Below are 25,967 nucleotides of genomic sequence, written 5' to 3'. Positions count from 1 at the left end.
TGAAAACTCAATGATTTGACAGCAACAGGTCCAACCTGGCATCCATCTCGTGAGGCTGAATCCCCCAGTTGGCCACGACCGTCCTATACTTGACTCTCTTCCACTCCTTTCACTCTTTTATGGTACCTGCCTAACTCCAAATGCACTGAGTCAGTGACTTCCACCAAATACTTTTGAGTGATGACATAAAAGCCACAGGAGATGTGGTCACATGCTATTTTTACTTCATGCTAAATTCTGCAAACTCTTCTTCTAAGATATGCTAGCAACCACATGGCTTATTGTCAGACCTAAACCACAGGGTTAAGCAGCAACAGCAGTCCTGCAAAACCCCAGGCCAAGGCATGTCCCAAAGCACTTTCTCTTGCCGGCTTACTGGATCACTCACCCCTAGATTCTGCTGCAACCCAAGTATTCCTTTGGGATTAGCTAGAATGAAGAAGTCTTGACAAGGTCCTGGATCTCAAACCAGAAAGTTTTCTGATGAAACTATTAAGTGTAGTAATAGAGGCAAAACTGGTTACTAAACACTGAATTTTCCTTTTAAGTTTCAGCTCTGGTGGGTTCCTGATATTATGAATTTTACATGCCAAGATAATTGCAGTATCTATCTTCTTTTATTCTCTAAGTAGCCATTCAGAATCCATATTTTCAAGGTAATGTAAATCCATTAGGGAAAGAACTAGAAAGTACACGGAAGAATCAATCTCTTGCTGGAAGAAATAAAGACTAAGTGAGCTTCTTCATCTCTAATTTCTCTGATACATCAGTCTATGTGCCAAACATAAACTATGAAAATACCTTTTCACCATTCTCGAATAAAAAGAACAAGACATAAACAAAAGTATTAGAGACCCAGAAGTCCCACTTGGATCTAAATTCATGTTTCATAAACTTCTGTTCATGTCGTACCTATGGGGGAATGAGAAATGGCAGTGTCTGTGTGTGCGCGTGTGTGTCACTGCTTTTAATACTTTAAATTGAGTTTTTCTTCCAAATTTCTTTTTTTTTTTTTTTTTTGTCTTTTTTGTCTTGTTGTTGTTGTTGTTGTTGTTGTTGCTATTTCTTGGGCCGCTCCCGCAGCATATGGAGGTTCCCAGGCTAGGGGTTGAATCGGAGCTGTAGCCACCGGCCTACGCCAGAGCCACAGCAACTCGGGATCCGAGCCGCGTCTGCAACCTACACCACAGCTCACGGCAATGCCGGATCATTAACCCACTGAGCAAGGGCAGGGACCGAACCCGCAACCTCGTGGTTCCTAGTCGGATTCGTTAACCACTGTGCCACGACGGGAACTCCCCCAAATTTCAAACAATACTAAAGAGCTTTTTTAAATAACAAAGATGGAAATCCACAAAGCGACCAATAACCCTACAAGGTACATAATTCATAAGATTCACCCATAACTGGAACAAGATATCCGTCAGGTTTGTAATTTCTAAGAGACGCTTTTCTGCGAAATATGTACAACATTACATATAAATTACAAAAACAGGCTGTACCTGATAATAACAATGTTGGTTGAAGGTTGGAGGGAGAGGTAGGAGCTTCTGCTTCTTAAGAAAGAAAACTCAAAGGCATATAACTATCATTTAAAAAAATACCTGGCAAAGTTTCTCTATTGCAAAATGACTATTCTCAAAAGCCAACAATTCTATAACAGATTTCAAAAAAGAACTTACATTTAATCCCATAGTGAAAGAAGTCAAGAACCATATTGCATTAAAAATGACAAACTAAAAAGCAACTCATTCCAAATCTTGCCTACCTCCTTATGAATATAATATTAAATATCTCTAAAAACATAAAACATTTACTAAGTCTTAATTGTATTGCTTTAATTTTTCCTAGTTTAATAGTAATTCGTTCTAACTTCCCCTCCCCCACCACTCAAAGCTCTACAAATTAAGTCGTACTGTGCAGCTTTAGAGTTAATTCTTCTAGAGAAAGTCATATGGTGAGCATTGAGATATGCATACTAAACAAGAATTTCAACAAAGAGTCTGAAGGTTACTTTTTTACTGCTCTAGGAAGACAGTGATTTCATAGCCAGCCTTTTCACTGATTTTTTTTCTTCCTTTACACATTACAGCAGTTTTGAATTAAAAAGCCAAGACATATACACATATATATTTATCAAACAAACCTGACCACTCCATGCACAATACAGATTGCACAAAAAACTCCAATTATGGTTGCCCATGCAGTCTAAAATCCTGAACTGGGCCATGTCGGCCTCTCCAGCAGCCTGCGCGTCTTCTGACTCAGCTGTTGTCAGCACCGAGCGCTGTTAGCAAGCTCTGCACTGAGGCGAGCTGCACAGAGCATCTTCCCCTCCCCTTCCCGTCCAAGCAGCACCAGCTACCTGGCAGGGCGGCAGGCAGCATCTTCCCAAGCACCGGAACAGTCCAACTGTTACGTCATAAAGGAGAGACTCTTCCTAGAAATCTCATTCTGTAGCTCTTGTTACTTGCTTTTTTAAAAGCTCATTGCTTTTTCCTTCTTTCTGGGTATCACAGGCTACATTTACACATGCAATGAAATTACACTGGGGAGTGGTACAATAAATCAATTATGCCGACTGCTTCCCATAATGAGCCCACTCCCAACACAAGCCAGAGCATCATCAGTGACCCTGACGTCATGTCCAATCCAAACTCCTGGTCATCTCTCAGGACATCGTACACTGCAACAACCCCTTCAATGTGTCTCAACTCTCTTAGTTTTCTTCCTACCTCTTTAACCATGCCTTCCTTGAAAGAAAGCCTCAACCTTGGCAAGACTCATTTCAAATGCCCCCTACAAATATATGACCTGACTGGGAGCTAATGGCTTTACCTCTGAGCCTCAACTCATTCACTTGTAAAATGGAGACAATAACACCTACTCTCATGGGGACTTTAGTAGGAAATAAAATAATATCTGTAATATACTTGAAATAGTATGGAAGAGACACCTAACAAATGATTACTAATATTCCTGAGATGGGCTTCCTTTCCGTCTAAATTAGAATTGGGAGTTCCCGTCATGGCGCAGTGGTTAACGAATCCGACTAAGAACCATGAGGTTGTGGGTTCGATCCCTGCCCTTGCTCAGTGGGTTAAGGATCCGGCGTTGCCGTGAGCTGTGGTGTAGGTTGCAGACGCGGCTCAGATCCTGCGTTGCTGTGGCTCTGGCGTAGGCCGGTGGCTACAGTTCCAATTCGACCCCTAGCCTGGGAACCTCCATATGCCACGGGAGCGGCCCAAGAAATGGCAAAAAGACAAAAAAAAAAAAAAAGAATTGGACCACCCATATCTTAACATCAGCCTTAGATGATGTCATCCTCCAGACTTTTAATTATGAATTATTTCAAAATGCCTCTTCAGCCCTACCCCTTCTCCCAAGCTCCAGGTCTGCATGTCTGAATGTTGGCTAAACACACACACCTAGATACCTTACCCTGCGTGTCCAAAACGGAACTCATCTTCCCTTTCACCACTGGCCCCAGCTCTGTATCACCGCATCTGCATAAGCAGCACCATTCATTCTCTTGGCCACGCAAACAAAAACCAGTCACCAGACTCCCTACCCTCTTCCTTCCTCTCACATCCAGTTACCAATTCCTGGCACTTCAACTAAAATCTATAGTGACCCGTCTCTTTGTCATTCCCACTGTCACTGCCTATACTGAGGCTCCCGTTAGCTTTCTCCTGGGCTCAAGCTGGTCTCCCAAAAATCCTATCTCACTCCCTTCTGGAATCCTGTCCCCTGTAAGAATCTGAAACCTCAGCGAGGCAAAGTCTACCTGCCCAAATCCCTTTGGTTGCTCCCTTCTGCCTACAGTTGCATTTCCAAAAGAAGGTTCCTGTTTTTTCTACAGGACACAGAATATGAATTAGCTAAGTTAAAAAACAAACCAAAAAAGCCTTCAATGGCAAATAAGTGCAAAACGCCTGATTAAACAAAAATAAAATTGCAAAGGAATTCTCTTGAGACGCAGTCAGTTAAGGATCCAGCGTTGTCACTGCAGCAGTGCTGCAGTGCAGGTTCGATCCTGGGAACTTACACGCCCTGGGAGTGACAAAAAAATAAAAGTTAAAAAAAAAAAGTTGCAAGACTGCTCAGTGTCTAAGTAGAAAGGTCAGATTTAAAGGCCTCAAAATCTAAAAAGTGAGGCTCCTGTAAAACTTGCTTTCAACTAGTTTGTTATCCTCTCTCTTTCCCTTGATTGCGAAAGTGGTCCCTAAGGTTCTAGCCTTGGCCCTCTTCGTTTTCTCACTCCTTTCAATGAGCTCATCAAGCCCCCACACTATAACTACAGTTGCTGTTGGCTTAACTGACCTCTGCCCAACGGACTTTGCCAGATAAACCACAAATTCTCAATTCCTGCTGTATGAAATGCTGACTGGTCCCATGGCAGGCTCACCTATGTTTGCGAAGTCATTCTCTAGCCATCATTTCTGCTCCCACCAAATCAGACTCACACTTCACACGGTTTATTTTTGCACAAACCACTTTGTGTCACTTTTATTTTGGGTACTTTAATTATGTAGCTCAGATGGTATGGAAACTGGATGATATGTGATTGAGAATGAGAGTTCCCATTTCTATGAAAGCTTGACTGCTTTGAGAAGGCCCAGTGAAGACTAGTGCTCACCTTTCTATTTTTCTCTTCCTTGGTCTTGCACATTTTTCTCCAGTGAGATAGGAGGACTTCTCCCCAGCTGGAGCCCCAGGGTATGTTCAGAAACTAAGTATGTTCCCTCTGCCTCTGTGGAGCTAACTTCTACCTGACTTAGCCTGAATACAACCTTGCCAGGAAGATTTTCGCTGATCCCTACACTACGTGAGGTCTGCCAGCTGTATGTATTCGTAGTGCCCTGCAATCCTCCTAAAATAACAGTCACTGCACTCTGTTAAGTTGTTCGCATTTTCCAATATCCAAGTACATCCACGAATGCAGAGACCAGACTCTGCTTGTGTTTTTTCACTGCTGTATCCCCAGTGCCTGGCACACAGAAGGTGCTCAACCAACATTTCCGGAATGAGTTAATAAATATGGAAGGACAATTCTAAGTATAATAGGAATCTCTGGCACTGGAAGCAGCAAACTTGACTCATTTTAAGACAGAATATTTTTTATCTTGGAGTCTAAGGGGGTCATTATCACCAGTTGGGAGCAAAATATAATTGCTTCTCTCCTCAATTGATTCCATCCACTAAGCTGTTGGAGCAGATGGGATTCTAGCAAAATCCCTAAATACTTCAACTGACACCATATAGTCTTATCCCCATCTTGAGGTTCTGAACAATTCTGAAAGAGGGGAAAAAAGATTTCAGGTACTGGATTTTCAGAAGTTCTCAGGTGACTCCGAGAAATCTTACTGGTTAAGAACCACTAAAGTTAATACCCAGAAAAAAAGGACTTGGAGACTAAAGGCACAGCTATAATCAAGCTTTTACAAATCATCCCTAAACACAGTGTATAATTTAATAATAACAGTGTAGCAATACTAATTTCCTCGTTTTGATTACTGCACTATGGTTATTTAAGATGTTTACTTAGGGAAGTCTGGATGAAAGATATAAAGGAACTCTACCATTCTGCAACTTCTCTGAGTTTCAAGTTATTTGGAAATAAAATGTCAGTATGAAAAGGACCATGAACATTTGCAACGCAGTAGCAATGAACATCTCTAACTTCTGGACATGATCTTGCATAGCATCTACCACAAAAAAAAAATAAAAAAAATAAAAAAAGAGAGAGATAAAAAATAAAAAGCAGGGCTTCCTGGAGGAATGGCTGATTCCAGGTCTTGGGCAGGATAAAAGATAGGCTGGAAAATCAGACTGAACAGTAAGGAAGGTACCAAAGATAATGAGGCTCATGTGTAAAGGACTCAGGATAAAAGTTTGAAGAGGTGGCGGCTAGTCAAAACTGAGACAACTGGAGCTACAATAAGAAATGAAACATACTGGGAGTTCTTATCGTGGCTCAGTGGTTAACGAATCTGACTAGGAACCATGAGGTTGCCGGTTTGATCCCTGGCATCGCTCAATGGGTTAAGGATCCAGCATTGCTGTGAGCTGTGGTATAAGTCGCAGACGTGGCTCGGATCCTGGGTTGCTATGGCTCTGGCGTAGGCTGGCAGCTGTAGCTCCAATTAGACCCCTAGCCTGAGAACCTCCATATGCCATGGGTGCAGCCCTAGAAAAGGAAAAAAAGACCAAAAAAAAAAAAAAAGGAAAGAAAAGAAATGAAACATACTAAGTGAAGTAAGTCAGAAAGAGAAAGACAAATACCATATGATTTCACTTATATCTGGAATCTAATATATGGCACAAATGAACCTTTCCACAGAAAAGAAAATCATGGACTTGGAGAAAAGACTTGTGGGTGCCGAGGGGGAGGGACTGGGAGTTTGGGGTTAATAGATGCAAACTACAGCCTTTGGAATGGATAAGCAATGGGATCCTGCTGTACGGCACTGGGAACTATGTCTGGTCACTTGTGAAGGAGCATGATAATGTGAGGAAAAAAAAGAATGTATACATGTATGCGTGACTGGGTCACCTTGCTGTGTAGCAGAAAAGTGACAGAACACTGTAAATCGGCTAAAATGGAAAAAATAAAAATTACATAAAAAAAATGAAACATCTGGAGTTCCCATAGTGTCTCAGCAGAAATGAATCTGACTAGTATCCATGAAGACGCAGGTTCGATCCCTGGCCTCACTCAGTGGGTTAAGGTTCTAGTGTTGCCATGAGCTGTGGTGTAGGTTGCAAAGGTGGCTCAGATCCCGAGTTACTGTGGCTGTGGTGTAGGCCAGCGGCTACAGATCCAGTTTGACCCCTAGCCTGGGAATCTCCATATGCCGTGGGGGTGGTCCAAAAAGACAGGAAAGAAAGAAATGAAATATCTATCAGCTACTCCCAGATAAAGAGATACACACACAAATACATACACACATAAAACATGCCTAAGTCACCTCTGAAGGTGATCAGGGGACTGATTTATTTCTAGAAGTAAAGGGAAAGAATGAAGTAAAAAAAAAAAAAAAACATAGTGTCATATGATTATCAGATATTTTCCCAATATACACAGTTTGTACTTCTTTTTTTTTTTTTTTTTGTCTTTTTGCTATTTCCTGGGCCACTCCCGTGGCATATGGAGGTTCCCAGGCTAGGGGTGAATAGGAACCATAGCCACCAGCCTACGCCACAGCCACAGCAATGCCGGATCCTTAACCCACTGAGCAAGGCCAGGGATCGAACCGCAATCTCATGGTTCCTAGTCGGATTCGTTAACCACTGTGGCACCATGGGAACTCCCCAGTTTGTACTTCTAAAAAATTAGGTATTATATATCTACAATCTTACAATGACACTTCCAAAAATTCAAACGGCTCTGAAAGTCAAAACATTTTTGTGACTCACTGATAACAAAACCTGCCCTGCCCTGACCTGACACAGAGCTCTTTCTCAGCCTTTATTTATTAGTATAAATATTCATACATTCACAGCAGAAATTACTACTCTGAAAGCTACGGGCTGTCCCACAACCTGCATCACCGTACATTTCTAAAACCTGAAAACCCCTGAATTCTGAAAAACCCAAGGCTTTTGGATAATGGATTACAGATCTGCACAAAGAGAACTGGAAATAAGGGTAACTAGATAGCAGGAGGCCAGAAGGAAGACAAAAAGAATGATCGAATGAGGAGCAGAAGACTTCAGCGAGCAAAGACTAGCTGCCCCAGGACTAGGTGGGACCAGCTTCCCTACCTACAGTCACTCGGGGCACAGAAGGCTTCCTGAGCAGGTGAACTGTGAGCCAGACTTGGAAGGAAGGATAGGACGAGACATGGGAAAGGCATTTCAGACAAAATGAACATGAACCAACATGAAAACACTTCAGACTTCATACGCATTCGAGGGACAACAGGTTGGCCATTTGTTCTGAACAGCAGGTTCATCCTGGACAGTAAGACACCCATGAAGGAGCACGTACACCTTCACTCCTGTTATGGCTGCTCAGCTTGAAATGAACTGAAGTCTTTCTTTAGAAAAACATGTTTACCAATGGCTAATCTACCACTCTAGAGAAATGAGAAACAGAAACTTTTTTAAACACCTCCAGAGAGTTAGCTTCCAAACCTCAGTCTTCCAAGACCATTGTTGAGATGCCAGAGAATCAGCACATGGCTTCTGCTAATTTAACAGACTGAGGCGACAGAAGCTGTCGGTCGTGTGTATATCATAGGCTGATATACATATATATATTTTTTGTCTTTTTGCCATTTCTTGGGCCATTCCCGCAGCATACGGAGGTTCCCAGGCTAGGGGTCAAATCGGAGCTGTAGCCATCGGCCTGCACCAGAACCACACCAACTCGGGATCCGAGCCGAGTCTGCAACCTACACCACAGCTCACGGCAACACCGGATCCTTAATCCACTGAGCAAGGCCAGGGATCGAACCCGAAACTTCATGGTTCCTAGTAAGATTCATTAACCACTGAGCCACGACGGGAACTCCCATAGGCTGATATTTTAAAGACACCAAGTCATCAAGTTTCCTGGTTTGCCAAGAGACAAGAGAGGGTTGACAAAATTTTCAAGGTATTAAACTGTTTACAACTTAGCTAATCAAACACAAACGATTTCCATTTGGTGAAACCAGTAAATTCAGATCAAAGTAAAGATTTTTCTCCCTGAAAATTTTTTCTTCCTCCTACTAGAGCTTTTATGGTCAACTTAACACTCAACCCATTAAATGTCTGTCTTCCCCTTCTGGCTGCGTCATCTTGGCTAAATTAATTAAGCTCTCTGTACCTCAGTTTCCTCAGCTTTAAAATGGATATAATAATCGCACACTTCATGGGGTTGTTGTGAAGACTATTAAATAAGGTAAATAATCAGTGTTATAGGGTCCTTAGCCAGGTTCAGTGTTCCTTCTGAAAACTCTTAAAAAGTTTTCTAAAATTTACTCTACCTTAGAAAATGGACAGGACACTGTAAAGCAGCTGTAATGGAAAAAATAAAAATCATTATAAAAAATAAAAAATTTAAAAAATAAAATTTACTATACTTCACTGCCTATTTCTAGGAAACAGACATTACAGTCTAACACAAACAGTATATTAGGATTCAACAAATGTTAAGGCTCGTAAATGTCAATAGCATAAACACTGAAAGTACAACAGGAATAAAAAATATTAAAAGGCAGTGACACAAAACTGGAGACAGATACATATTGCATGCTGGTAATTGAAGGCTTACTTTTTATTTTGATTTACATATTTTTAGGCAAAATAGTCTAGACTATAAAACTTTATCGCCCTTTGCAAAGGCTTAATGACTCTTTTATAACCAGCTAATGGGAATCTCTTCTGATGGTCTGTATTTTTAGTCTAAGACCAAACAAAACAAAACAAAACAAAACTAGCCTCTTTCCCTACAAGGAGTCTGAGACAATCCTGGCAGACCAAGTCTTCTAGAAATACACATCGTTAATCTAACAAAAACAAATTCACTTTTCCTGACCTTGCCTGTTCAGACTATCTACAGAAAAGCAAAGCCACACCATAAAACCCCAGCAAATTTACAGGTTATAAAATAGTAGAGGAAGGAAATTAGCAGAAACAAAGATTAAATAAGTGAAGGCAGCTACAAAACCAGAATACATTAAAATACTTTAAAAGCGGAAGAAGTATTTCCTTTAAAAAGGAAAGCCCGAAAAAATATCATCACCTATACCACTGCTTCTCAGGATCCTCAGGCCCCTTTGCTTGTGAAAACTAACAGATTATTCAGGTTGACTTTGTAAAAAGTTAGAGCTAGCTAGATTCCAGTTTAAAAAAAAAAAAAAAAAATCAGACTCTTGACACAAAATATACTAGGTCTCCAGTGTAGAATTCTCATCTGTCAAAACTGGTCTGAACTAGAAAGAAAAGTAGCAGAAATAAGTTCCAGCCTCCAAGCACTAAAAATTGTATGTTGTACTCATACTATACATCCTTATTCAGAGGTAATGGCAGAGAAAATCTTATTTGAAAACTGATGTTAGACCACCAAGTGTTTATTTTTTTATTTTTGGCTGCACCTGCAGCATGTGGAAGTTTCTGGGCCAGGGATCAAACCTGCACCACAGCAGTAACCCATGCCACAGTGAACTTCTGAGCCACCAGGGAACTCCTCCACTGTTTAATATGACTTATTCTTCCCTCATTTTGGGGCGGATTTCCTCCTTAATCATTCTCTCACACTTTGCTTTTGTCATACTGTTCTTGCTCCCTGAAACATTCGGCCGCCACCTGCTGCAGAGATTTCTATGAGTCGTTGAAGACTCCACTCAAGGGCCACCATCTCTGCACTCCTCTCCCAGGCTGTTACGCTCTTCTGGCCATGCGTTGTGCATCCTTGGTTATCACAACACCCTAACTGCAGCTTTTTTTTTTTTTTTTTTGGCTTTGCTTTTGCTTTTTTAGGGCCTTACCCATGGCACATGGAGGTTCCCAGGCTAGGGGTTGAATCAGAGCTACAGCTTCCAGCCTACACCACAGCCACAGCAACGTGGGATCCACGCCTCGTCTGTGACCTGCACTGCATCTCATAGATACTAGTTGGATTTGTTTCCACAGCACCACAGGGAGAACTCCCCCTTCTAATCTGTCTCTTCCCTCTTAACTTGTTGGGAGCTCCGTAAGGGCAGAGACTATTTTTTCTATCTCTGTTCCCCTGAGAACTTCCTCGAATAGTCCTAAATCTTTAATATCTTTTTGTTGAAAAAAATGAATGAATGGATGCAAATAAAGCAGCAAACTACAACAGAATGAACATGGTTCTGTAGTCACATAAACCTAAAGTCTGAATTCCACACTCCCCTGACACTTACCAACCTCACAGGACAAAGGACTTGACTTGTAAAACTCAATTTCCACAACTGTGATGGGATTAACGATAATCTTCTTTAAAAAGTTGTTTTAAAAGGTCGTTTTAAGAATCAAATAACAAAAGATAGTGTCAGAAACACAGTAGGTTCTCAATAAATGTTAGTCAACCCTCTTGCAGCAAATTTTTCAATTGTCACGATGATATATACATCTAACTGTAGCTACCCAGAGTATTTTTAACTACTGTAATATGTTTTAAAATATAACCACTGCATGGAATTTCAACGGACCCTAAACACTTTCCAATTTTAAAACTTAACTACAAAACTACAGTAATCAAAACAACATGGTATTGGCATAGGACAGACACATAAACTGAAAGAAAGATGAGAGAGCCCAGAAATAAATACTCATATACATGGTCAACTGATTTTCAATACGAGTGTCTCTCCCTGACAATCACCCCAAAAAGCTTTGAAATTAGATCTTGGAAATTACAGAAGCTGAAAGTATTTTGATGGAGTTCCCACTGTGGCACAGTGGGGTAAGAATCCAACTACAGCTAGCATTGAGAACTATGTCTAGATACTCATGTTGCAACAGAAGAAAGGGTGGGGGGAAAATGTAATTGTAATGTATACATGTAAGGATAACCTGACCCCCTGGCTGTACAGTGGGAAAATAAAAAAAATAATAAAAAAATAAATTAAAAAAAAAAATAATCCAACTACAGCAGCTTGGGTCATTGTGGAGGTGTGTTTGTTCCCCAGCCCAGCACAGAGGGCTAAAGGATCTGGTGGTGTTGCAGCTGCAGTATATAGGCGGCAGCTGTGGCTTGGTTTCAATCCCAGGCCTGAGAACTTCCATATGCCACAGGTGTGCCCTTTTATAAAAAAAAAAAAAAAAAAAAGTATTTTGATTTCCTTTTTTTAAAAAACATATGCTTGGAAGATATGAGAGTAAGGCAAGAAAAATCTACTATTCTAGTTCTAGGTGAGGTATTTATTGTCTTATCCAATATTTTTAGTTTCGTCCTTTGGCTTCACGATATTTTAAGTTTTATCTCCTTCTTTTGCACTTTTTATTTTTCATGTTTAAATTAAGGCATAGATATTTACACACACACACACACACAGCTTCTAAGTATACAGTTCATGAAATGTCACAAATGCATCTATCTAACTCCCAACTACACAGAGACAGAGACCATCTCCATCACCCCTGGAAGTTCCCTGGGTGTCCTCCTAGTCATTCTGAAATCCCCCTTCACCCACAGAGGCAATCACTATTCCGGTTTCTATTACCACGTTGGTTTCGCCTGTTCTAAACCTTCTCATGAATGAGGTCACACAGTGTGTGTGTACCCTGTTGTCTACCTTCTTTCATTCAGCACTTTTTGTTTGGCTGTTTGTTTTGGCTGTGCCCACAGCATGTGGAAGTTCCCCAGCAAAGGGTTGTTTGTTTTGGCTGTGCCCACAGCATGTGGCAGTTCCCCAGCGAAGGGTCGAACTCAAGCCACAGCAGTGACAATGAGCCACTACAGTGACAACACTGGATCCTTAACCACAAGGCAACCAGGGAACTCCTAGCATGTTTTTTATATCCATCCATCTTGCTGCATGTATATCAAATTAGGTAAGTTTCCTTAATTTCCTGTCTTCTGAGAGTTTTCTGATGATGGAGTGTTTGTTACAGTTTGCCAGATGCTTTTTCTGCAACTGTTGAGATGATGGTACAAATTTTCTCCTTTATTCTGTTAATATGTTAACTAGTTAATAGGTTGCTGATATGTTAAAATTAAACTAATCTTTAATTCTTGAGATAACTCCAACTTAATCACAATGTATTATCTTTTTCATATACTGCTAGGTTTGATTTGCTGACATTTTGTTAAGGATTTTTACATCTACAACCCTGGTCTGAACTCCTGTTCTTATATTGTTTTTGCCTGCTTGTTACTAGGCTAATGCTAGCATCATAAAAAGAAGATGGGAAGTGTTCCATCCATCTCTACTTTCTGAGCTTGTTGGCTAAGGATCTGGCATTGCCATGAGCTGTGGTGTAGGTCAAAGACTTGGCTCAGATCTGACATGGCTGTGGTGTAGACCGGCAGCTGTAGTAGCTCTGATTCGACCCATAGCCTGAGAACATCCATATGCTGCCAGTGCAGCCCCCCACCCCCTAAAAAAAAGCAATACATATTTGGTCTTCATCCCATTCCCAGTAGAGAGTTTCTAAAACTCCTGGAACTTCCTAAGTGATGGCAGCAACAATAGTGTCCTTCATAATGTCAATGAGGTGACACTGGGAATACACCTGAGGATGAGAACTGACTGCCAGGAGAACCAACCAAGTGATTAGAAGATCAGAACATTCAGTCCTACCCCGACCCCAGGGGAGGGGAGAGGGGCTGGAAGTTGATTCAACCTCCAATGGCCAATGATTAAATTAATTGTGCCTATGCAATGAAGTCTCCATGATAACTCAAAAGGACAGGGTTGGGAGAGCTTCCAGGTTGGTGAATACATGGGAGTTGGTGGGCAGGGGGGGAAGTGCACAAGCAGAAGGCATGGAAGCTCCACACCTTTGCCCATACCCTGCCCTAGGTATCCCCGCAGCTGGCTGTCTCTGTGTTATCCTCTTTATTATAAATCCCGTGATCCAGTAAGCAGTATGTTTCTCCGAGTTCTTTGAGTCCCTCTAGCAAATTAATCAAACCCAAGGAGGGGGAAGTTGAAACCTCCAGTCCACAGTCAGGAGGTAAGAAGCTCAGGTGACAAGCTAGACCTCAGCTGGCACGCAGCCTTGCGGGACAGAGTGAGCCCTTAACCTGTGGGATCTGCCTCTCCCCACCCCCACAGAGCCAGAATCCAGTTGAACTAGAGGATGCTCAGCTCGAGTGGGAGAACCGCTTGCCGAGGGAAACCCACTGCCACCCCCAGCACCCCTCTCCATGAACACCTCTGAATTGCTATCAGAATCCTTACACAGAATTTGCCCATGTCAAATTCACTGGCATCAAGTTGTTGTTCCAACATTTCCTTTATATCCTTTTAATGTCTTTGGTCTCTGAATGACATCCCCTCTTTTGCTCCCGACACCGGGATTTTATGTCTTCCCTCTGTGTTAATCACGTGTTACTATTTCCGACATTTGAAATCCTCTGCAGAGACGACTGTTAAGATCCCCGTCTGGTCTGCTGTCAACTCAAAGCCAACTGGAAAAGACATACTTTTTCCCTGACAAATATATGCCAAACATTTCACCGTGGTTGGTAGAAACCCATTCGCATTTGCTTTCTACACCATGTTTATGGGTATCCTTATGCTTCCTAAATAGCTGTATGTTTTAGGCTTTATATATCTGCCTTTTTCCTTGAAATTCCACTTGATCCAAACACAATGTTTCAGTAACTTATTTGAAAGTAATAAATAAATTAAAAGATTATGGTGATCAAGGACTCCCTGTCGTGGCACAGTGGTTAACGAAGCCGACTAGAAGCCATGAGGTTGCGGCCCGATCCCTGGCCTTGCTCAGTGGGTTAAGGATCCGGTGTTGCCGTGAGCTGTGGTGTAGGTCGCTGACTCGGCTTGGATCCCGCATTGCTGTGGCTGTGGCCAGCAGCTACAGCTCTGATTCAACCCCTAGCCTGGGAACCTCCATATGCCTCAGGAGAGGCCCTAGAAAAGGCAAAAAAAGACAACAAAAAAAAAAGATTATGGTGATCAAGAGTAGCAATGGTAGCTAAGCATTCAGCAGGGAAAAGCAATTCTAAGTTCCTCTCCTTAAGAAGGGAATTTGCATTCCCCCTTTGTCCAGAGCAAATGCAGTTCTAGTAGCCATCAACTATGAAGTTCTGTCAATAGCCTCAGCTAGGGATTGTCGTTTGGTTCATACCATCCCAAGGAAGATGCCAGTGGTACCCAGTCTCTCCTACCAAGTCTAAATGTAACTGTTTCTGCTAGGGTGATTTTTAATCAGTTGCACACTTTGCTAAGGCATCATCGGCGCTTTTAGGCAGCAAAGACTAGGGAGAGTCAGAAATGAACACAGCTAGGAAGTTCCCTTGTGGTGCAGTGGGTTAAGGATTTGGCATTGCCACAAATGCGGCATGGGTTGCAACTGTGGCGAGGGATTGATCCCTAGCCTAGGAACTTTCACATGCCATAGCAATCAGAGAAGTAAAAAACAAAACAAAACAAAACAAAAGGAATCCAAATTGGAAAGGAAAAAGTAAAACTATCACTATTTGCAGATGACATGATACTATACCTAGAGAATCCTGAAGACTCTACCAGAAAACTGTTAGAGCTCATCAATGAATTTGGCAAAGTCACAGGATACAAAATTAATATACAGAAATCGACTGCATTTCTATATACTAACAATGAAAGATCAGAAAGAGAAATCCGGGAAGCAATCCTGTTTACCATCGCATCCAAAAGTATAAAATACCTAGGAGTAAACCTACCTAGAGAGACAAAAGACACTGAAAACTGTAAAACACTGATGAAAGAAATCAAAGATGACACAAATAGATGGAAAGACATACCATGCTCTTGGATTGGAAGCATCAACATTATCCAAATGACTATACTACCCAAGGCAATCTACAGACTCAATGCAATCCCTATCAAATTACCAAGGACATGTTTCACAGAACTTGAACAAAATATTTTAAAGTTTGTTTGGAAGCACAAAAGACCCAGAATAGCCAAAGACATCCTGAAAAAGAAAAATGGAGCTGGAGGAATCAGGTTCCTGGACTTCAGACTCTACTACAAAGCAACAGTCATCAAAACCATATGGTACTGGCACAAAGACAGAACTATAGATCAGAGGAACGGGATAGAAAGCCCAGAATTAAACCCATGTACCCACAGCCAACGAATCTGTGATGAAGGAGGCAAGAATACACAATAGAGAAGAGACAACCTGTTCAATATGTGGTGCTGGGAAAACTGGACAGCCACATGGAAAAGAATGAAATTAGAACACTCCCTAACACCATACACAAAAATAAACTCAAAATGGATCAAAGACCTAGATATAAGACCAGATACTATACAACTCTTAGAGGAAAACATAGGCCAAACACTTTCTGACATAAATGACAGCAACATCTTCTCAGATCCACCTCTTTGAGGTGGATAACAAAACAAAAATAAACAAAAATAAACAAAAATAACAAATATAAAAATAACAAAACAAAAATAAACAAATGGGACCTAATTAAACTTAAAAGTTTCTGCACAGCAAAGGAAGCCCTAAACAAAATGAAAAGACAACCCACAGAATGGGAGAAAATCTCTGCAAGTGAATCAACTGACAAGGAATTAATCTCCAAAATTTATAAACACCTCCTGCAGCTCCATACCAAAAAAACAACCTCATCCAAAAATGGGCAGAAGATCTAAACAGACAATTCTCCAAAGAAGACATACAGATGGCAAAAAAAAATACATGAAAAGATGTTCAACATCACTCTTAGAGAGATGCAAATCAAAACCTCTGAGGTACCACCTTACACCAGCCAGAACGGCCATCATCAAAAAGTCTACAAACGATAAGTGCTGGAGAGGGTGTGAAGGCTGGAGGGTCTGTGCACCGCTGTGATTCCTTCTTCTAGAGCCACACCCACTTCTTAGTGTCCAAAGGAAACATCACCTCCTAAAAGAAAACAACACTTCCCCATACATGCAACTGCCTTCGAGGACATCAGTTTTCCCAAAACCTTCTCCTAATCCTTCAAACTGAAATCCTCCACTTTTGAAGATGCCTATCAACTTCGATGATGCCATCTTCACCTGTTCACTGACCACTTGGCCAGATCCTCTTCGGCAGAGGCTTTGCTCTTTCTCTAACATCCTATCTTCTAACTTTAAGAAACCCCGCTTCTTTTGCAGAATTGGCAGCTCGATTCTGTAATTAGTTTACATTGTCTTTGCAGCTTATTATCCAATGCATCTCACAATCAGTGCGATTAAAAAGACAAGATGGATTCAATGGACTGAGAGTGTAGCTGTTGGTGTTCAATGAAGAAGGGTGTGTAAAGAGAACTATTTTGCCATGATTAGTTTATTACTATTTCTGTTAGAATGATTTATGAAACCCTATACAATGTATACTTAGGTAAAGACAAACATTTTTTTCTTTTACTGTAATTTTTCCCACCTTTTTTTTAAATGGCTGCACCGGCCGTATGTGGACATTCCCAGGCCAGGGATTGACTCCGAGCCCCAGCTGCGACAACACCGGAGCCTTTAACCCAGTGTGTTCCAGGAATTGAACCCATGCCTCCTCCACAGTGACCCCAGCCACTGCAGTAGCATTCTTAACCCACTGCCCCCTACTGCACAGCACAGGGAACTGTATCCAATCTCTTGCGATACAACATGATGGAAGAGAACATGAAAAGAAGAATGTATATATACGTATGACTGGGTCACTTTGCTGTATAGCAGAAATTGGCTCAACATCATAAATCACCTACACTTAAAAAAAAAACAAACAACAAAACCCCCACTACACCACAGCAGGAACAGCTTTTTTAAAAAGCTAAGGTTTTTAGCATTTTGGGGGATGTCATTCCCAAGGATTCCAGTTCATTAATAGTGGGAACAAGAATCTGTAGTTTCAAAGGTTGTCCAGGTAATTCTAATGATCATCCAGCTTTGCCTGATTTAAATTCCTACCAAAGCAGGCATCCCTTCTGTAATCCCCTAACTGAAAGTCATTCCACCTCTGCAAAGAATATACTCAATTTCAGTTAACTTCTAATTAGACAAAAGATTTTCTTCCGAATTCTGAAACTTGGCCCATCTGTCCATCTGCTGATCCTAGTTCTGTCCTGCAGAGTCATACAAAATTAGTAGTGACAATTCTTGTAAGCAAATACCTTTGTATGGTACTCCTAAGAGTTTCCTCTATTTATAAAACTGATTTTATATATATATATATATATATATACACATACAGAAATATGTATATATGCTTATATATTTTTATATATACTTATATATATATTAATCCCTCATGAGCAGAGAAGGGTGTCTAAAATATACCATTAAATGAAAAGTAAACTGAAAACAGTTTCCTAAAAGCATTATAATAAAGATCTGCAGGGAGTTCCCGTTGTGGCTCAGCAGAAATGAACCTGACTAGTGTCGCAAGTTCGATAACTGGTTTCTCTCAAGGTGTTAAGGATCCGGCACTGCCATGAGCTGTGGTGTAGGTCACAGACATGGCTCGGATATGGGGTTGATGGCGCTGCTGTGGTGTAGGCCAGCAGCTACAGCTCTGATTTGACCCAAGCCTGGGAACCTCCATATGCCAGGGGTGCGGCCCTAAAAAAATAAAACAAACAAACAAACAAACAAACAAAAAGATCTGCAAATGGGGTGCCCAGGAGTTCTCACTGTGGCTCAGTGGGTTAAGAACCCATCTAGTATTCATGAGGATGTGGGTTCGATCCCTGGCCTCGTTCAGTGGGTTGAAGGATCACAGGTTGCAGACACAGCTTGGATCTGGCATTGCTATGGCTATGGTGTAGGCTGGAGGCCACCCCTAGCCTGGGTACCTTCATATTGCATGGGTGTGGCCCTAAAAGACAAAAAAAAAGAAAGAATGAAAGAAAAAAACTGGGTACTTCTTTCTAAGTCCTTCTTTTTTTCTAGTTGACTATTAATATGGAAAAAAATTCCCACTGTGTAGTTTTGTGAATAAGAGAATAGATTAAGAGATGAATATTCAGAAATATCCCATTAGAGTTCTTAATCTATAGAGAATAGATTAAGAGATGAATATTCAGAAATATCCCATTAGAGTTCTTAATCTATAGAGAATAGATTAAGAGATGAATATTCAGAAATATCCCATTAGAGTTCTTAATCTATTCTCTTATTCACAAAACTACACAGTGGGAATTTTTTTCCATATTAATAGTCAACTAGAAAAAAAGAAGGACTTAGAAAGAAGTACCCAGAGTACTTCTTTCCCTTCACATTTACTCGGTATGTAACACTTCCAGAAATCAATCTGTAGAACCCAGAGGAAAACGTAGGTCTCACTCTTGTAAGCAAATAGAAATTCTTTTAAATACAGTGTCTATATTTATTAGGAAAATAGTGGGGATTAAAGATGTCTACATATCTCAAGGTCCAAAAAAACAAAAAACAAAAAAAAACCCTATTAATCCCTAAAATCATGGCAGCTAAGACATACCCAGAGGAAATGCAATCACAAACCCAGCTCTCCAGCTCCTGATATTTAAGGATATTCTCCATTTGAAAGAGAAAAATCAAGATGATCTCAAGAATAGAAGTCCTGTCAAGATATATTAAAGATTAATGCAGTGAACAAAAGAGTCTAAGTCAAGAGACGATGTCTTCATCAGGTTATAAGGACAAAGAAGTTGTGGGATTAGAAGCAGACCACATACATGTCTCCCCTACTCATAACCACGCCACAATCAGTAGAGAGAGAAGCAAGGAGGGGAAAAGGCAATGAGTAACCAAGTCTGATCAAAAACACGCCCACTACCAAGCAGAAGGAGGGTTCACCAGTAGCTGGTCTAAGGGAAAATAAACTCTTTTAACTTGCCATTTTTTGATAATAATAGTTTGTTCTGGTCTGCCTAAAAACTCTCCTCCGAACAGATGAATATTCAGAAATATCCCATTAGAGTTCTTAATCTATTCTCTTATTCACAAAACTACACAGTGGGAATTTTTTTCCATATTAATAGTCAACTAGAAAAAAAGAAGGACTTAGAAAAAATAATTCCCAACACATTTTCTTCAACCTGTAGTACAATATATCCGTTTGTCTTTCAGATTATCTTAAAGGTACAAAAGGCCATCTTTCAGATCTTGTTGTGAAATAAACTGCATAATTCTCAGGTTTTTTAATTCAACAACTTAAACTAAGAAACGATTTTGGTAGAAGCAATCCAAAACAGCTTTTGAGTGAAGAAGATATCTTCCTACTTCAAACCAACAGAATGGAGACGGTTCATAATGTTTTTAATACATTTAATTCCTTACCTTCAATTAAAATGAAATAAATACTATCTTAGGCCAATAACCTTTCATTTTGCTAATCTAATCACATCAACCAGAAAGAAAAACAAGTGCCTACCATATGGTCTTTCTGTGATAGAAAATAGCTGCATTTGATAACAGCATCTGTGCATCTTCACCCAGCATTGCCCATACTTAAATCAGCATGCTGCTACAGATAACAAGATGACAGGTCCCTTCACAAAACAAAGAACAAGAGAAATTGAGTATCACTTTGTACCAGATTATGTGACCTGGTAGAAACAAGGAAAGGCTTAGAGAAGTCTGTAATCAAGGCATAAGGACTTCATAAATTGTTTCACCTGGAAGAAATGAATGCTAAGTCACACTAACAACGGAGGAGCAATCTCCTTGGACCTGGGCCCTCATATGGTTGATGGCTCTTATCTAGACAGGTCCCACTCAGGACCTCCAAACCCAGACTGCTGCTGAAATGCTGCTTAATGATACCGCTCTGCTGCCACTGCTGCTCTTAATTTCCAACAGGCTCCACTTTTAATCTGTTAACTCGCAGTCTATAAAGCTTCTGACATGCAATGGTATTCTGCCATTTAGATTCAGGTGTATGAAGGAACACACAATTCAAGTTAACAGTGTTGTATTACACTGTACTATAATTAGCCTAGAATCAATTTTCCACTACAGAAAACATGTTTCTATTTTTTAATGTTTAAGTATTATTCTGAATAATGTATATCCTTTACAAATAGTGTCTATTATTTTTAAGCAGTGTAGGTTTGCTAGAAACCAGATTTTCGCAAGACTGGTAACATACAACCTTTTTTTTTTTTTTTTGGACCTCACCCACAGTATGCATAAGCTCCCAGGCCAGGGATGGAACCCGCACCATGGCTGCAATCTGAGCCACAGCAGTGACAATGCTGGATCCTTAACCCACTGCACCAGCAGGGAACTTCCTATATTACCTATATTTAAAATCTGTACGTGCCATCTTTTTACTGTAATTTTGGAATTAAAAAAGAAAAAATACAAAAATAATTCCAGGGTTCTCACCATCCAGAATTAACAACTGTTAACATTTTGCCATAGTCAATGTTGTGATCATTTTTTAACTCATAAGGACATAATTATGACATTAAAAAAATTAAAAATACAAGGAACATTCATAGACTGCCCAACTGTTTTAAGAAGGAAAACATCAGGAGTTCCCATTGTGGCTCAGTGGAAATGACTCTGACTAGCATCCATGAGGATGCAGGTTTGAGCCCTGGCCTCGCTCAGTGGGTTAAGGATCTGGCATGGTCATGAGCTGTAGTGTAGGTCAAAGAAGCGGCTCTGATCCTGCTTGGCTGTGGTGTAGGCCAGCAGCTGCAGCTCCCATTCGACCCCTGGCCTGGGAACTTCCAAATGCCACCAGTGTGGCCCTAGAAAAAGACACACATACACACAAAAAAAGGAATGAAAACATCAGACCTACAGTTGGCCCACGGTATCTGAAAGTACAGCATCCATGGATTCAACCAATGAAACATCAAAAATATTCGGGGGGAAAAATTCCAAAAGTTTCAAAAAGTAAAACTTGAACTGGCTGCACACTGGCAACTATCTAAATAGTGCTTAGATTGTATTAGGTGTTGTAAGTACTCTAGAGATGATTTAAAGTGTAAGCTGTGTAGAGCATATGCAAAGAGCCCATCTTCTATGAGGGACCTGAGCATCCAAGGATTCTGCTCTCCACAGGGTGGGGGGCCTGGAACCAAAGCCCTGTGGATACTAAGGGATGACGGTATGGGCTTTTCATACTTTGCCACCAGTCAGATGTCTCCTCTCACTAGTCTGTTAATTACCACTATCTCACCTTAGGGCAAATACATACATTTGTATTACAAGTGCCTTGGTTACTGTTACTTGGTTACCAGCTGTCCAAAGGTAAGAAAGATGAAAGAAAAATGTGAAAAGCCATCCTAATGGAGACAGAGGTCTAAGGAAGAGCCTACACTTCACACCCTACACGATATATCATCTAAATGAGGGACTTACACGTTACACATGTTCCAGATGCAAGCTCAAAAACATGTGGGAAATTTTTCTTGTCTTCATACATTCATTCAAAAAAAATTATGTGCATGCCTACTACATGCTTGCCTGCCTTCCAGGCATGAGAAATACCGGGTGAACAAAACAGACTGTGCTCGACACTTGCATACTTCATCTGTCCACATCAGTACCTGAGAAGCACATCAGACAGAGAGTAAGTGACAGGGAGAAAAACGTGGCAAGGAAGGCAGCTGTGTCCTGGGGCGCAGGGAGGGAACGGCCAGCGAAGAATCTCCCAGGAGGTGACCTCTAAGCACAGCTGGAGGGGTCAAGGAAGCTGGCCCTGCAGACACAGCGCGAAGAGTGCTGCAAGGAGAGGGTGCATTATTGGGAAGGCTCTAGGGACACCAGGCTCATGTGTCCAGGACAGCGTGAAGCGGGGAGAGCCCCTAGGCAAGGCTGTCCAGGGTTCTGCAGGTGTGGTGAGAACTCTGGCTTTTCATGCTGAGGGAGATGAGAAGCCACTGGAGGAACCAGAGCAGAGGGGTGCCAGGATCTGACTTCTCCAGGCTGGCCAGGACTGGAGCTGCCCAACTTTGGTGTGACGAATGAGAGAGACCAAGAAGGATCAAAGGTCACTCCCCGACGCCTGCCTGGAAGGGTGGAAGGGCTGTGGCTTAAGATGAGGAGGCCGGGGAAGCTGAGCTGGGGAAGGGATGAAGAGAAGGAGGAATTAGGTTTGGGATGTGGTACGTCTCATGCATCAAGTGGGGGTGCCGAGTGGGCAGGTCAGCTGGATGCAGGAACCTGAATTCAGGGGAGAGGTTACAATGCAAACACAACACGACACACACACGCTCAAGTATACATGTAGATACGCATGTATAGGAATGACCACTGAAAACCAGATATTTAAAACCATGAAACTGGGACTGGAGAGAAGCAAAGAGGGTCCACCTGAGCCCTGAGGCACAGGAAGACTTAGCAGGTTGAGGCGCTGAGGACACTTCCACGACCAGGAAGGAGGGACGGTGAGGCATGCGGACAATCAAGATGATGTGTTTGGAAGCTACGCGAACAGTTAATAAAAACTAAACCCTCTCCTGCGTGTTCACGCATTGATCTGACGTATTTCTGGAGCACCTGCTATGCGCCTTGTGCTGGAGAAACAAACCTGTTCCCCGTTTTTCTGAGAATACAGATAAACTCGTAAGTGCGCTTCCTGATAGAGCCCAGTGTGTGCGGGTAACGCTCTAGGACCAGCTAACCTAGCCTGGGAAGGTCAGGGGAGGCTTTTCGGAGGAAGTGATGTTGAAGAAAAGACTAGAATGATGGGAAACAAGAGCCAGGAGAGGGGTGGAGGTGGAGGAGGGAAGACTGGCAGGAAGAGAGAGGAAAAGAAAAGGATTTCTATGTAAAACCTGAAGTGAAGAGAGACATCGTGACGCCCTGAGCGCAACTGGAAGTACAGAAGGAGGTCACTGCGACTGGAGAAAGGCGGGCCAGAAGGCATCTAAGACGCCCCTCGGGAGCTGGAGCCTTACTCCAAAGGCAATGGGAAGCTAGAACACTGTTTCAGGCGGGGGAATGCAAAGATCAGCTTTCTATTTCAGGAGGAGCACGCTGGCAGGTCCAGAGCTGGAAGGGGCAAGGCGGGGACGCTAGTTGGGAGCCTGGTCCATGATTCATCAGCCCAGATGCCACAGACCTGAAGTCAGGGCGTGGCAGGGGGATTGGGAATGTGGACTCACCAGGGACTTAGACAGGAGCAAGGAGGAGAGGGAGGGGTCAAGGATGGGAGCCTGGCTTTTGACCTGGACAGGTAAGTAACTGGTAGTGCTACTCCCTAAAACAAACAAAAAAGTACAAGCAACAACTGTTTGGTAAATAGGCGATTGGCTATCTGGGTCTAGAGAGCAGCCATAAAATCTGAGCTAGAGTTGTAAATTAGGAATCACGGGCATGTAGATTAAAGCCCTGGGAGGGTGTAAAATGAAACCCAGGGAGTGAGAAAAGGGCAGAGGAATGGAAAGGCCCGGACCTGGTAAAAAAACCTACAGGAATGAGGCAGCAGAGGAAGAAGCAGCCTAAAGAGAGAGAGATGGAGGGAGAGAGAGTCTGAGATGGAACTAGGGTGTTTGAGATAAAAGCTAAGTGTGCAGTACTCCAGAAAGAAGAGCCCAAGTATGAATTTTCATATGGATGAATTCATGCACAGAAAATGCCTTATTTTACTATTACGCTGTTCCAAAACCAACTAATATTTTTCATCAGCTTATAATACATTTCATCACAGGAATATCTTAGCCAAAGGGAAGCAGCAAAACATAAAATGAACTCCATCAATTAGCATGAGTAAAGAAGTTTGTTTTACTAATAGACAGTCCAGTGCTAAACATTTGGACAACCCTGTGGACTAGAGATGAAAAGTGAAATAAATGTTAGAAATAGGAAAAATAATGCGGTCTAGAATGCTTTGGGAAAAAAAGCAATCAAAGCAATCATAAAGAAGAAACACTATATGTATGACATGAAAACGGCTGATAATACCACAGGCTGTGGAGTCAATACAAAGTTATTTTGTGAACAGAGTTATACATGGCTAGGTCACAGATCAGATGTACACATATATGCACCCAGAGGAGAAACACACACACACACGCGCGCGCGCACATACACCCAAAAGACTCTGATCGGGCTCAGAGTGAATGAAATCAATTTTGAAAAATACATCTTTAGATGTGCAAAGAATATCATTGTGTGTGAATACAACTGTGCTAGCCTTACTAAACTGTCACAATTCTTTATTTGAAGACTTGGTAATCTGTTCGTTTTTGAAACTTCTGATATAGTCTTAGAGGGTAGTGCCTACGTTTACTCATACAGCCAACACAATCCGATTCTAATACTTAAGACAGACAAGAGACTGCCAATTGTTTTTCAACAAAGCAGTAGACCTTATTCATAGAAGGTGGAGTTAGCCAATTAGCTAAGGCATAGAACAGGGACTCCTTTAATTCACTATATTGATTTCCTCTGTCCTACAAAGTTAATTTTTGGCTAATACCATTCATATTAAAACATATGAGCTGGTCTCTTGGTTATGTAAAAACACACACAAATGTATTATTCAAGTACACATATAGGAACATAGCTTTTGGGGGTTTGGGGTTGATTTGTTTTTTAGCTGTTGGGCTTTTTATTTTTACATTTTAAAGAGTAACAGTTCTACTCTAGAATATAATTCTTCTCATAAAATTAAGCACAAGAATTAAGTGCAAGATTCCAAGACTTAAATATCTATCAACCCAAAGTTGATACCCCAAGTATTCCAGTGGCGACTTTCTATTTATTACCAATAAATATCCAGCAAGAGTTAATGTGCATCGACAGTTATCAATAAGAGACAATTAAACAGAGGCAGTAATTATACAGGTTGCCTTCACACCTTACCCTGGAATCTTAAAATATTCTGTAACAGCATATAGCCCCTTTATTTCTATTTTCACAGAGAACCTAAGCAAACTGTCTGCCTACGTCTTAAAAAGCCAAACACCACCACAGCTTAATACCAAACTCAAGGACTGTATAGAGTGTCTAAATGAGCAAAATACAGATAATACAATGTTTTCTTGGCCCCCAAGCTAGAAATACTAAGGCTATGCCAGCACTAAGGTCCAAATGAAAACAAATTTCACAGCCCTTGAAAAAAATTCGTAACTGTCATTGTTAATAAAAGCCAAGTTTGCAACTGGGAACACTGCTTTCTAGCGAAGGACAAGATGCGTCTACTATAAATTCTTGGTTTCCAGGATAGCTCTTAAATGACCAAAAATAAATAAATAAATAACATTAGCGCTTGCAAATATAATGCAAATAGCATGCTAATTAAAGTATTCCCAAGACAATGACAAATAAGGCTTTAGGACCACAGTACCTGTCATTATGGAACAACAATACACATTAAGCAATCACAAAGTTGCAGGTAGACCTTCCAAAGGCGTTATTATGGTT

The 25,967-nt window shown here is 41.3% G+C and overlaps 1 protein-coding gene across 13 annotated transcripts in view; it reads right to left on the bottom strand.

Moving 5' to 3' along the window:
• The window catches only part of ARHGAP21 (Rho GTPase activating protein 21), a 139,323-nt gene that overhangs the window by 110,954 nt on the left and 2,402 nt on the right, over positions 1–25,967 (bottom strand). For 8 of the 13 annotated variants that reach the window (XR_014817997.1, XR_014817998.1, XR_014817999.1 and 5 more), the window contains exon 1: positions 2,147–2,266. The exons of the other annotated variants lie outside the window; for them this stretch is intronic. Coding sequence is in view for 4 of the 8 variants with exons in the window: in XM_084980312.1 (XP_084836438.1) it covers positions 2,147–2,230 (84 nt within the window). In the remaining 4 variants the exon portion in view is untranslated. Of the gene's footprint in view, positions 1–2,146; positions 2,267–25,967 lie in introns of those variants that run through there. 13 annotated transcript variants of the gene reach the window in all.

Source organism: Sus scrofa, chromosome 10, assembly GCF_054392235.1.
Source record: "Sus scrofa isolate SSC_HxYL_T2T_F1_AM1 chromosome 10, Sscrofa_HxYL_maternal_Yorkshire_Landrace_v2.0, whole genome shotgun sequence".
NCBI lineage: Eukaryota > Metazoa > Chordata > Mammalia > Artiodactyla > Suidae > Sus > Sus scrofa.
This window is presented reverse-complemented; position numbering and strand designations above follow the sequence as displayed.